The sequence below is a fragment of the Cydia fagiglandana genome, chromosome 15 (genome assembly GCF_963556715.1).
Source record: "Cydia fagiglandana chromosome 15, ilCydFagi1.1, whole genome shotgun sequence".
Classification (NCBI taxonomy): Eukaryota; Metazoa; Arthropoda; class Insecta; order Lepidoptera; family Tortricidae; genus Cydia; species Cydia fagiglandana.
In genome coordinates, this window is record NC_085946.1 from 14,780,740 (window position 1) to 14,795,513 (window position 14,774).

Genomic DNA, 14,774 nt, shown 5'->3' on the forward strand with positions numbered 1-14,774 from the left:
CAGCGAGCTCGCGAAGGATTGCCCGTAACTGGAAGGGTGGAGGGGGCAAAACTAAACTCAGGTTTCTCAGAATTTGTATTGTTGTAAATTGTGTTTTTTAGTTTTCTTTTTTAGTTTGTTTTCTTTAGGTAAGTATTTCAGCAACTTCAGTACATTTCAGTTGTAATTTCAATGGGTCGTTATTAAAATAAATGATTGCTTTTCATGTAATTTGATTTTAAATTAGGTAGTAATTTCGTCCGATAAAAACATCATACTTATTTATTATTTACCCACTCATGACAGTTAATGACATTACATACGCAATAGGAGTTTTTGAAAGTAACTGTCAACGAGCGTTTAACGTGAGTGTGTTTGCATTACATTGCGGGCTGAATTATTTTGTATGGACAAAATTATTGTTGCAACTTTAAGTAAATGTTATCTAATTACCTTTACTTTGTCCTATACTAACCACCGTTAAGAGATTCGCCCGTATTAGATTTACTCACTGTATATGGGGATGACAAACAAATTACGCGCACCCGAGCTGCATACATCGTCACTGTAAGTAGCTCGGTACTACTTACAGGGTTAGCGTGTCTTCTTTTAAATGTTTGTGTTGGTGTGTAAAAATCTGTGACAACTCTACTGTGTTCTTGTGCGAAATTTACGCAAACAGAGCGGCTACCGCAAAAACCGAAATTCGCAAATTACGGGGATCTTTCTCTTTTACTCTAATGAAGGCGTAATTAGAGTGACAGAGAAAAATCCCCGCAATTTGCGAACTTCGATTTTCGCGGTTATAGCCCAGTAAAGGCGTCGTCCCACTGTTACTTTTTACACTGTGGTTTTAGTACTGGGCTATAACCGCGAAAATCGAAGTTCGCAAATTGCGGGGATTTTTCTCTGTCACTCTAATTACGCCTTCGTTGGAGTAAAAGAGAAAGATGCCCGCAATTTGCGAATTTCGGTTTTCGCGGTAGCCGTTCTGGACTTTAGTTGAATGTTTTTAACGTGAAATAAGCGACGTGACCCCGGCAGGAAAATAAATGTCCCGCTGAGAGCAATTAGATTGGTATCGAGCGGCCCAGCCTCCCCTCCGAAACATATACCGGTCAAGGACTGATAGGTAGAAGCGGTTTAAGGTAAAATACAAACCGGTAATAAATTGTATACCGGTTACCAGTAAACTAGTAAATGACCGGTATTTCTCTTACTAAATATTTACCGGTTTACTTCCCTGAAATCAAGGTCACACATTTTCGGTTTTTCTTTTTTTATTATCGTATCGGTCTACTTGAAAGTCGTTTAAATTTTAAATCAGATCGGTATCGAGCGGCCCAGTCTGCTCTCCGAAACACGGATAACCGGTCAAGGCCGGATAGGTAGCCGGTTATAGTTCTGGTGTGACAGTTCAAGGCCAGTTTATTACTTACAGAAATACAAAAAATATATAAAACTTACATACTTAGCTTCAGTTTTTATCATTCTGATATATAAATCCAATGTTTTTAGGGTTCCGTATCTCAAAAGGAAAAAACGGAACCCTTATAGGATCACTAGTGCGTCTGTCTGTCTGTCCGTCTGTCACAGCCTATTTTCTCGGAAACTACAGGGCCAATTAAGTTGAAATTTGGTACACATATGTAAATTAGTGACCCAAAGATGGACATTTTTTTTATAATTATAAAATACATAGGTTCGAAGTTATTTAAGAAAATAGGCAAAAAATGACCATCCCCCCCCCCCCCCCCTTTATCTCCGAAACTACTGGGTCTAAAAGTTTGAAAAAAATACACTAAATAGTTCTTTACCTATAGATGACAGGAAAACCTATTAGAAATGTGCAGTCAAGCGTGAGTCGGACTTATGTACGGAACCCTAGAAACGCGAGTCCGACTCGCACTTGGCCGGTTTTTTAATTAAACTGATTTACACTATAAGTAAGCCTTTTCAATTCTTTTGTCATTCCACTCGCTCCCTCTAGTGTAGTAAATCGCGTCAGATAATTTATATGCCGTGTTAACATGCGGCATGCATAAAAATTGTACACGGAACGTACCCATGTGAAGAGTAATAACGAAACGACTAGGTATATTAAGGGGCCCACTGATTAACAGTCCGCCGGACGGTATCGGCCTGCCAGTATTGTTCGGAACTTTCAAAATTTTGTTCTAACTGACAGGCCAATACCGGCCGGCGGACTCATAATCAGTGGGCTCCTTTAGGCGATTGGTCGCAACTATATAGTTGCGGCTGCACGATTGGCTTGAATTCGTGAGTGACACCGCTGGACTGGTACATACCATTTTAGTGCCCGTACGGACGATATAATACGTCAATAGAGAAATTAATTTTATCATCCACTGAATCCACTCATATAGCATAGCGTTCCAGTTTATCTTCTTTACAAATTCAGAACAGTTCAAATGAAATTCCAGAGATGGCGCGCTTCGTGACAATAACCCCGGACATGCGCGACGGCGTGCTCAAGCACCTGCGCGAGAGTTTCTTCGCGGATGAGCCCCTCAATAAGGCGGTAGGGCTGTGCCAGCGCGGGCAGCCTCATGCCGCGCTTGAGCGGCTGTGTGTCGCTACCATCGCTGATGGACTGTCGGTGGCTGCTGTAGATGGAGACACGGTTAGGTTTAAACAAGAGTTTCTTCGCAGATGAGCCATTCGATAAGGCGGTAGGGCTGTGCCAGCGGGGGCAGCCTCATGCCGCGCTTGAGCGGCTGTGTGTCGCTACCATCGCTGATGGACTGTCGGTGGCTGCTGTAGATGGAGACACGGTTAGGTTTAACCAAGAGTTTCTTCGCAGATGAGCCCCTCGATAAGGCGGTAGGGCTGTGCCAGCGCGGGCAGCCTCATGCCGCACTTGAGCGGCTGTGTGTCGCCACCATCGCTGATGGGTTGTCGGTGGCTGCTGTAGATGGAGACACGGTAGGTTTAACCAAGAATTTCTTCGCAGATGAGCCCCTCGATAAGGCGATAGGGCTGTGCCAGCGCGGGCAGCCTCATGCCGCACTTGAGCAGCTGTGTGTCGCTACCATCGCTGATGGACTGTCGGTGGCTGCTGTAGATGGAGACACGGTAGGTTCAACCAAGAGTTTCTTCTCCAATGAGCCCCTCAATAAGGCGGTAGGGCTGTGCCAGCGGGGGCAGCCTCATGCCGCACTTGAGCGGCTGTGTGTCGCTACCATCGCTGATGGGTTGTCGGTGGCTGCTGTAGATGGAGACACGGTAGGTTTAACCAAGAGTTTCTTCTCCGATGAGCCCCTCAATAAGGCGGTAGGGCTGTGCCAGCGCGGGCAGCCTCATGCCGCACTTGAGCAGCTGTGTGTCGCTACCATCGCTGATGGACTGTCGGTGGCTGCTGTAGATGGAGACACGGTAGGTTTAAACAAGGGTTTCTTCGCAGATGAGCCCCTCGATAAGGCGGTAGGGCTGTGCCAGCGCGGGCAGCCTCATGCCGCGCTTGAGCGGCTGTGTGTCGCTACCATCGCTGATGGACTGTCGGTGGCTGCTGTAGATGGAGACACGGTAGGTTTAACCAAGAGTTCCTTCTCAGATGATCCCCTCAATAAGGCGGTAGGGCTGTGCCAGCGGGGGCAGCCTCATGCCGCACTTGAGCGGCTCTGTGTCTCTAGTTATAGGATTTATTGGTTAACCAACCAAAAACAAAAGTCACTGAACGACCTGACTTTAACCTACATTATTTGATCATGCAATGTTTTCATCTACCCTCAAGTCCCTCAACTAAGGGACCAAGCGTAAGGAGCCATTTGAGGGTGGATTTTGTTTACTTTTATTTAAACACCTAAAGATGACCAATGCAAAAATCTTTAATGACATATGTTTCTCACCTTTCAGGTTTTAGGCGTGGCTTTAAACGGCATCTTATGACCAGGGGACATCGAGCAGTCCATCGATATGATCCAGCAATCGTCAGACGAGAAATACAACAAGATCTTTACAATCCTGTATAATGTGAGCCATGAGCTGAACCTCTTCGAGAGCTTCCAAGTCGACAGGTATTCATACTCAAGGCCAATGAAAACGATTATTGATGATAGAGTAGTTAGTGCCCTTACAGACGAGCGACAGCACGCCAGCGACCGCCCGCGACAGGAATCGGCGATCATAGGTCGTCGTCAACGTCGTCGACGGTCGCCGATACGCCGCGGCGATCGCTGATGTCGTAGCGCGCACTCGTCGATGTGTGGTCTACTACACACACACACGCACACATCGATGAGTGCGCGCTGCGACACGATAGCGATCGCCGGGGCGTGTCGGCGACCGTCGCGGGCGTACGCGAGCCGCAGCTGGCGACGGTCCCTTGACGGACGGGCCTTTAGATTGACCTGACGGCCTACCGCGAACCACGATCGACGTGTTGCCTCTCTGTCGCACTTGTAAATTCGTACGTCAGTGTGACAGGGAGGCAACACGTCGAACGTGGTTCGCGGTAGGCCCTCTGTTGACCCAATTTGTGTACCTACACAAGGTACTTGGCATAAGACGTACCCGAACCGAAATGGTCATTAGCAATCATGATTAATGTATGATTGTACAGTCGCCATAAGATATATCGGAGCGGCCAAGGTGTTCACAATATCTGAACATGCACTCTAACGCCTTGACAATAGAGGCGTGTTCAGATATTTGTGAGCACCTTGGCCTCTCCGATATATCTGATGGCGACTGTACTTATATTTCTCTATGATTTTTGCACTTGTGGCTCCCTCTCTTACAGAATCCTGGAGTGCCGCATAGTCTCCGTGTCTGAGCAGGCCAGGGGACAAGGATTAGCCAAAGAATTGATGAGGCGGAGCATCGAGATTGCTAAGGATAATGGATTTAAGGTATTTATTGTCATATCCTGTGCTAACCAACGTGCCAATCGTTTAGCTCCGTGGAACTTCAAGATATTCACAAGAGACGACACGTGTACTAGATCTATTCTATTAGATACGTTATAGTTTAGATATCAACTAGTTAGTTCTCTTTTACAGCGCAATTCGGGCAACCAATGTCACTTTTATGTTAGATAGCGTAAGATATGTATTAGATGTGAATTGGATCTCTAAGTCATATCCTGAGGAAATCGTACAAGAAGTACTTCCAGAATCGCGCAAACGTCAAATTTGACAAGTTAGAGCTTAAACAAACATACTGTATAGTCATAGTCATTACATGTCAAAGTTATTAGGCAATAGGTATTCATATAAAACATTTTCCAGCTGTTCAAAGTGGACGCAACAGGGGCCTTCTCCCAACGCATCTGCCAGAGCCTAGGCCTCCGCACACTGCGCCGAGTCCCGTACGCGGAGTACTGCGACGCCAACGGAGCGCCCGTGTTCGATGTGCCCCCGCCACACGACTCTTTATGTATCATGGTTTTAGAGATACCCTGAATTAAGGATGCCATTCGCACGACAGCTTTTTCAACGCGCGTTAAAAAATCGTTTGAATGACACAAATGGATAACCTTGTATAGTATGAATTATCTCAGGTGATTTTTTCGGGCTCGGACCCTAATCTGTTAAACAAAAGGTATTGTTTCCTTTAAGCAGTGGTTATAATGCTTACTACTAATAGCCCCGACGTAAGTAACGGGAACAAGCCCGTTTAAAAAGCAAATTTACCGTTCTAATTATATGGTTCAGATTCATGAAACAGCCCATTCGGAGATAACACGTTTTTTTTATCTCCAAAAACAAGACCACCTAGATTGTTCTCTGAACAAGCTATCATATGAATTTGAACCTTAATACTATCAGGATAGTTGCTTTTTAAACGACATGGTTGCTTTAGCACGTGCTGTAGACCGCTCTAAAGAGAAACAAAGGCTTTTGTTTAACGGATTAGCACCCGAACGCGAAAAAATGACCTGAGATAATTCATACTATATGTATTCACACGACAGCGGTGGCGCTTTTTATCAAGCGTTGTTGGATTTTCGACTTTAAGCCTTGGTCATTAAATCGAATTTAGAGTGCGGACAGATTCAAGCGCTTTTTTAAGGCGCGTTGAAAAAGCTGTCGTGCGAATGGAGGCTAAGGCCCCTGTACACACTGCCAGCGTGGGCCAGTCTGGGGGACGCATTTATGCGTTAGAGGGAGCAAGTGATATTGCTATCTTATTCTATCGCATGGCTGTGTCTCTTGGACTGGCCGGCGCTGGGCCATTGTGTACCTGTACGTGTATAGGGGCCTTTAAGTTGACCGAGAATTGTTTGATCTAATGCAATATCTTATCGAAAGTTTTTTTTTTTCATTATAGCCGGTACAGTCACCTGCAATAATATGTTACTCTTCGAAGGCCGCAAAAATATGTGACACGCTCTTATGGCTCTACAAATAAGATCGTGTCGGATATTTCTGCGGCTTTCGTTGTGTATATTATTGCAGATGACTCTACAGACGGACTGCAACCCGACTGCAACTTGTGTGGGAACGTTGCAATTGGAGTGCAGTTGGGGTGCAGTTCTCATACAAATTGCAGTCGGACAGTCCGTTTGTATCAGCCGTTAGAGTTGAATTCTGCGCTATAAATTAAAGACAATTATTTCAGCGTTTTGTTAAGTACTGAAAAATAAACTTAAGTGTACTTTCCTTACATTTACAGGCGCCAAATTCAAGTTTGTTCACATAACACACATGATGCGACTAAAAAGCTCAAAATAAATTGGAAACCAGGTAGACACATGTGTCTGTTAATCCTGTCCAAAGCTTTCGAAGCTTTAATTTAGGTTTAAAATATTCTAGAAAAGTTTGTTGTTTTAAAGATACTGTTCATACCGGGTGTGGCCTGTAACACGAGCAAATAATTAAAACATAGATTGTACTCCTCAAACGGTGACACGTTATTTCAATAACTTTTAAAAATTATGAAGTACTTAGACTCCCTTGTCACGCCTTAACAAAATTCGCAATACATTGCGTCTTAGAATAAACTTTAAAGTGTATTAAAAATGAAACCACAAGTTATTTTTAAAAGTCGTTGAACAAATGTTGGTCAGTATGAGGAGTACAGCCTACAGTTTAATTTTTTGCTCATATTACAGGCCACACCCGGTATGTAAAATAAGTGTTCCGTGAATTATGTTTTGCACGGAACACTAAAAATTACAAAATGTTACATTGGGTCAAACGCTTTGCGGTTTAAATGAGGATAATGAATCAAAATTAGCAGGTTTGAGTTAGAGGGGCATCGAAAGTAGATTATTGCCTGAGTTTTCAGAGGGCCTACCGCGAACCACGTTCGACGTGTTGCCTCTCTGTCGCACTTGTAAATTCGTACGTAAGTGTGACAGGGAGGCAACACGACGAACGTGCTTCGCGGTAGGCCCTCAGAAACCGCTTACTGATTATCTATCAAAAGTTTAAAATATCTTTGTATAAATTCTGTAGACAAGTAACAGAGTCTAAAGTAATTTTACGCAAAACTCTGCATAGGGGGAACCACTAGCACAAACTGTGAACTAACCGCCTTGATAGGGCATGCTCCCGGGAATTCCCGGTTCTCATATTCCCGGGAATTCCCGGGAATTTTATGGTGTCAAAAGAACCGGTACTGAAGACCCGGTACCGGTAATTCCCGGTTCTCATCATATGACAATTTATTCCCATTTCAATAGTAGTAATGTTTTAGTACTTTAGCTCGGGACATTATATAACATTTAATAATGTTGCTATGAAACGGGGGCTCCAAATAACCCGACAAACTAACCTAATCTAACCTAGTAAAGTAGGCATTCATGCAGGCAGGCCGTGCCGTCATATCGTGCTGAGCGCATCGACTACGCTACGGCCGTGTGGCTCGGCCCAGGCGGAGCCAATGTGTGCCGGTTTATTTCGTAAAATAGGTTGGAACGCCAATTAAGTGTTTGTTTATAATAAAATAAGTCATTTATTAATTCTTATGCAATTATTTATATGAAAATAAGTAATTCATAAAGATTTTACGCTTACAGAAACAATTTCTTAAAAGTAATTAAAAGATGCCTAGAGAACCGGGAAGAACCGGGAATCCCGGTTCCGGCCATGCCCAGAACCGGGAAATGAAATTCTTGGTACCGGGACCGGTACTGCATGCCCTACGCCTTGATGCATTAACCTCTAGCCGCCCATACGTCAAACTTTGCCAAGCAAAATGAAACTTTATTTTGTCAACATAAAGTTCAAATTAGAATGGAACAAGAGACCTTATTAAAGGTCTCTGGGTGGCTAGATGTTAATGTCACTTTTATTCGTTACAAATAATCTATGAAAACTTTTCAAAAGCTGTTTAAGGCATAGTATATTTAAGTTACTCTACGGTTTACGGTTTGAGCTAGTGCTGCCTCTGGCGGCAGAATGTTGCAGTATTACTCCTCATTGGATTTCGCTTAATAACACTAACTTAAATGGCATCAAGGTGGCCACTGACGAGCCTTCCAACAGTCCAAATAGCGTGGCTGCAATCCAAAATCGGTCCGTAAATGTCAAAAACGCACAATGTTTAATATGAGGATGCCGTCCATTTGGATGAATCCATTGTAACGGCATCCATTTGGAAGGCTCGTCTCAGTGGCCTGCTTTAGCGTTTGTCCGAGCGATGTGATTGAAATCAATACTCATACGGTAATGGAACAACAACGATAATTATAATATTGCATAGAATATTGTGTTACCTGCCAGTATTACTTGTAGAAGTTGTAGAGCAATTAATATTCCCAATAGTTCCTTATATATGTAGATGGTCAAACAAATCTTTTCAGTAGAAAAAAGCGCGAAATTCAAATTTTCTATGAGACGATACCTATCCCTTCGCGCCTACATTTTTCAAATGTGCCGCCTTTTTCTACTGACAAGATCTGCTTGACAAACTATAATAGATGTACAATACCAATCTAAAGTATTATTTTTACGTGCTGTTGAATATTTAAATGTGTAAGTAATACTTATGTTTGATTTTTAGTTCGTTACTATAATTTAATGTTTCGTGTTGTGAATATCGCTCAAAATTAAATTATAACTGCTCCGTTGTTGTAATAATTTTATGAGCTTTTATGAAAATGTAATATTTTGTGTTAGATGTCTATCATATTGCACAATTATTGATCCACAAGGAAAATATTTAGGAGCATATAAAATATAAATACCAAAAATAGGTATTTATTAGGCCCTGTTAGGTTGGACCTGGTTTATTTACATCACATTACTTGCTTTAATTATTTATTTAATAAAATTGTATATGTCTCCGTAATATAACTGAATTTTTGGGTATCTACTTATGTTAACACTCTTAATAGTATTTATGGTTGGTCAAGCAGATCTTGTCAGTGGAAAAAGGCGGCAAATTTGAAAAATGTAGGCGCGAAGGTCTATCGTCTAGAACATTTGAAATTCGCGCCTTTTTCTACTGACATGACTTGTTTGACCATAACTTATAATACTAGTAATACTATTGATATTGTGTTCGATGAGTGACACAAGGAACCAAGAAGATGGGACTATTTTAATTCTTGCGCTTGTAGTTTTTAGCGGTCGGGAAATAAGAGATTACCGGCAAAGTACTATGTACATAGTTACGAGGCTAGCAATCCCCTTTGTCGAGGTTCTTACTAGGTGTTTATTTCTCAAAATAATATGAGCTGGCATACCACCTACAAACAAATAACCTACAAGCGGCTTACAGGCTTGTACTGTACACCTTACTTTTGGCTCCGTTATTTTGAATAATTTATAGAAAATCGATCGACAATTATACGATAAATCTTGAACTTGCTTTCAAAATTTCACGAGAATCGATTGAGAAATGTGACCTATGGAGAAAAAAAATAGCCGGGTAGCCGATGCACGTGACGAGCGACTTTTTGCCGTCCTAGGCCAGTAATGTTGTACGAAAATCAATTTCCAGTGCATCTCATTAAATATACTCGCATATATTGCCGCACATATTTGAAAAAAAAAAGTGATGGTTACATCTTTATGTGAAACGGAAAACCCTTGTTAGAAGTTGGTGTTAGAGAATTATTTTAATTAAATTTAAGGTTCGGTGCGAATTCTTTCTATTCTTCTCTATTCTACTTTTCTTGAATGTACAATATTAATTGTTTTAATTTTGTGGAAGATTTATATTTCGTTTAAAAATAAATATTATTTTAAATTAATATTTTGGTTAAACATTTATTTATCGGCAAAGTATAATACAAATTTAATTGAGCACATTTTAAATGTGATTAAGCCTTTTCCTCTATATATACAATAACAGTATTGTTATTAATTTAATAGTTTAAAAAAATCTTTACAATATACAACATTCTTTTGTAATATATTTACACTTCTGTAAACCCTAGATATTTGTAGACAAATATATGAATGGTATAGAAATGTTATTTAATCGTTATTTAACATATATAGGCATTATCCTTAAAGATATTTTTAATACAGTTGCTCAAAAAGTGCTACTTTACGTAGCTGTTTAGCGTGCGGAAAGTTGGTTATCTCGAACTAGTGCTTTTTACTTTTCCAATTTTTTTAAATTTATACTTGTTCCAATTCACGACTACTTATTGATGAGTGTTAATATTAGTTTCCTTTAAACGTCGTAATCAGCATAAAAACCTACCGCTAATGTAAGAATACGAAAAATATTACATATTTCATATTTAATTACTTACCTCTTCATCATTATAACACGTTTATTTTTTAATATTCAATATTGAAAATCCGTTCTTAATAAGTTGACTGAATGGAACGGAATAGCTGCCAAACGCCCATAGATATAATATACTTAAAGACGACGTCTAACCGAGCTGTCACTGTTACCACTTTTGTTTAGTGTACGATTAACAATGTTTTTCTTATTTTTTCGCAACTGTATTAAAAAACGTCGTTCGATACACGTGCGGAAATGTCATTCTTCACTCGTCCCGAGTCTTGCCACTCGCCTGCGCCTCGTGGCAAGATATCTCGGTACTCGTGAAGTAATGACATACCTTCCGCACTAGCATCGAAATGTACTATTATCTGTGTTAGATGAAAAACTAGTGAAATAAATTACCTAGAGTTGTTAAAGTTGTATCCAAAAGTATACAAATAAATTTTAAGAAAAATGTTTATTTTATTTTAATTAGTAGTGTTATGTTTACGACTCCCCTGTGCGTCTGTCTGTCTGTCCGTCCGTCTGTCTGTCTATCACCAGGCTGTGTCTCATGAACCGTGATAGCTAGGCAGTTGAAATTATTCCAGACAATGTTTCTGTTGCCGCTATAACAACAAATACTAAAAACAGAATATAATAAATATTTAAATGAGGCTCCCACACAGCAAACGTGTTTTTTGCGTAATGGGACGGAACCCTTCCCGCGCGTGTCCATGCCCCTCGCACTTGGCCGGTTTTTGTATAATTCAGTAGGTACGAGCGCGATGCGTAACTTACAGCAAAAAAAATGTGAAAAACTTAATTGTGTATGATTATTGATTGATTAATCACAGACATCATACATACGCATTTTACGTCTGCTACCTGTCTGTAACACGAAAGTGGCATCTATGCTCATCATCTAGAGTCCATTACAGACCTTTTCAGTTAGGTACGTAATATAAATAAAAAAAAACTTTTTTATAATACATCATAAAACCGATATAAAGAATAAATTATACTCATTAAATAAATCAGTTATTCCCATTAACGTTAGTTCTGATTTATTCTAACAAATTGTCACCATGCACGTGATTATCATCTTCCAGTAAGGAGACAAAAACACGGTGCACTTATAGGAAAAATATATCTACATGGTGTGTCTGACCTTGGGGCTTTAAATACAGGGCTTAATTTTACTCGCTAAACTGAGCTACTTTTACTATGGGACCAACCCTAAAATCGGGGATAAATGTTTGGCTTTTCCATAGAAAACGTCGACATCTGATCAGCCAAAATGTATGAAAAAGTAAAAAAAAATTCGGGATTTCGGGGTTGGTGCCATAATAAAAGTAGCTCAGTTTAGCGAGTAGAATCGAGCCCTGGATTTAAAGCCCCATGGTCAGACACACACTGTATAAAATGCTGTGATCGTGACTAATCGCCAATTAGCCATTGTCTTCGAAATAAAAAAATAAAACACGGTAGGTATATTTTACACAGACATAAAATATGTTAGTTAACGGACTTTAAAAAAACAATTGTATAAAACATATTTACCTACCCTACTATAATCTAAAACAATATTGATTTAGTTTGGAAGACTGGTAAATACAGTTTAAGTAGATATGGCTCATAATTACAATTTTATTTTTTCTTTCTGCGGTTATTATGTATGTTAACATTATATACCTACTCATTAATGAACCTCCAGGTCTGTTTCTTAAGTATGTTACGTACACTACATTGTACTAAAAATCCATTTGTATTATGTGACTGTTTGTGTTCTAAATAAATCAAAAAAAAAAAAAATATTTTCTATAAAATGCTGTGATGGCGACGAATGGTCATTGTCTTGAAAATGGCGCTGTGCTGGGTGGTTCTGACTCTAGTCCTGGCTGCTGGCGAGATGGAGGCTACATCTGAAGAGTCGATTATCATGAGCCGAATCGCCGCGACTATCGGGAAGGCTTTTGAGGGTTGTAGGGAGGAGGTAAGTATAGTCAGAGAGGATATAGTGTACGGAGTCATTATATTACCTATATATAAATGAAAAATGAAAAAAAAACTTTGGTATTGTTTAATGTTTTTGGGATTTTTATTTATCGAGATTAAAGTGATGTAAAGGTTTGTTTTTTTTAACCTGGCAGTATATCTTCTAATAATTGTACATCTCCTTTTGTATGTTTTTCTAACAGCATTTTTGTGCAAGCGCTTTGACTTGCCAATTGAGCGTTTCTTTTATTTTTGGCATTTTTATATACTCGTATTGGGACCTTTTTTGCCACTTTGTGTTATTTCTAGTCAGGATCGCATAGGAGAAAAAAGTTTCCTGAAATTTCCATACATTTTTCAAACTTTCTTTTTTGTTACCGCCATACAAAGTATATGGGGAAATGGCAACACAATAAGAAAAAAACTCTTGGTCATTTTTTATAGAAATAACACAAAAGTGGCGAATGGTCACAATATATATAAAGACCTATCCATAGATACCCCACACGTATGGGTTTGATATATATAAATGACAAAAAATAAAAGAAACGCTCAATCGGTACATTATTATATTAAAAAAAGTAAAAGAACCGGCCCTGAAACCTAAATGGTAGAAAACAAAAGAAATATGTTTGTTCTCTCCCCAGACCCAATTAGCCCCCGAGATCATGAAAGAATGGCACCAATTGTGGGATTATGACTTGGATGTCGGAGCACACAGAGAGATCGGCTGTACCGTCATCTGTATGGGCCACAAGAACGCCTTACTGGATGACGATAATACCGTGCATGGTGACAGAATGTTAGACTACATCAGGACTTATGAAAATGGTAAGATTTTGCCACAGATTTTTGAAGTGAAAACTTCTTTAGCGGCGCTGTGCACTTTTTGTGATGGGGAAAAAATGTTCAACTCGCGAGAGCGTAAATGATGAGTGATGACTCACGCTAGACCGGGCCGTGTCCGGACCGGAGCTTCCGGAGCTTACTTTTCTATGACATGACAGGCGATCACGTGATGATTTCCATAGAAAAATTATGCGTCGGAAGCTCTAACGTGCTCTAACGTCTAACGTGAGTCATCCTTAAAGACGTAAGACACTTCGTAAGATGGACTCGTGACCTGATCGAAAAACTGTTACAATGTCATTGAGTTTTCACTTCTGCCGGCACTCCCGGAGTGCAACCCGTTGTTTTTTTATATATTTGCTCAGGACTTAGGTGACTTAGGACAGGTTGACAAATTTTTACAATATACAGGGTGATTTTGTGTTATCTCTGATCTGACCAAACTCTGAGGGGGTGAATATATGTATGTAGCTAAATACTCAACAACAACACATACAACAACATACTGAACAAGTTTTGTTATCCTCCTAAGGCCCAAGGTCATAAATGTAGTACTTCTTCAGTTCGATGAATTTTAAACCATATTTAATTGGAACAGAGTCGCATTTCTTTTATTTCATAATCGCATTTCTTTTATTTCTTAAGATTTTCCAACAGTTAAAAATCAACTCTATTCCCTCACTCTAGGCTCTTATTTCAGTGACTAATTTTGGGTTTTTCATTTGTATTTATGTCCTTAGGAGGATAGAATAATAATATACCTACCTATATATAACAAATATAATATGTTTGATATATTTTACTAGAGCAGATGGAAATAAATATTGAACAAATTAAAATTAATCATTTTTAATTACAAAATTCTTTTCGCTGCTTCGACTTACAGGTGACGATCTTGCAAACAAAGTAGTAGAAGAATACAGTAACTGCGACAAACAGTATAAGGACATTGAAGACGATTGCAGCCGCGTCATTAAGAGTTTCGCTTGCTTCAAGACCGATGTCAAGAAGGCTGGCTTCGCGGCCTACGCCGACATGATTAAAGATATGCTGGAGGAGCAGTGAGACGCAACGGCGACAATTGAAATTCGAATTTCGAAACCATACTGACAGGATTCATTTGTTTTTGGCCATATCTGAGTTGTTTAATCCCAGGTTAATGTAAAAATAAATAAACTAAAATCTCATAGGTATCGTCAAATTAGGATTGTTCATTTTTTTTGGACCCCCATTTTTATTTTATTTTCTGAAAATATAGGTTAATTTAAGATACCAATTTGAATGATTTAGTAATTCGTGGCTCGGTTGAATAT

The 14,774-nt window shown here is 39.9% G+C and overlaps 1 protein-coding gene and 1 pseudogene across 1 annotated transcript; both read left to right on the top strand.

Annotated features, from left to right (window-relative positions):
• Positions 1-6,078, top strand: part of LOC134671397 (uncharacterized) — a 46,645-nt pseudogene extending 40,567 nt beyond the window's left edge.
• A 6,382-nt stretch (positions 6,079-12,460) lies between these two features.
• Positions 12,461-14,526, top strand: LOC134671606 (general odorant-binding protein 2-like). Its single transcript, XM_063529465.1, has 3 exons — positions 12,461-12,610; positions 13,260-13,443; positions 14,348-14,526. The coding sequence occupies exons 1-3, from the start codon at positions 12,461-12,463 to the stop codon at positions 14,524-14,526; spliced, it is 513 nt and encodes a 170-aa protein (XP_063385535.1).
• The last annotated feature ends 248 nt before the right edge of the window (positions 14,527-14,774 follow it).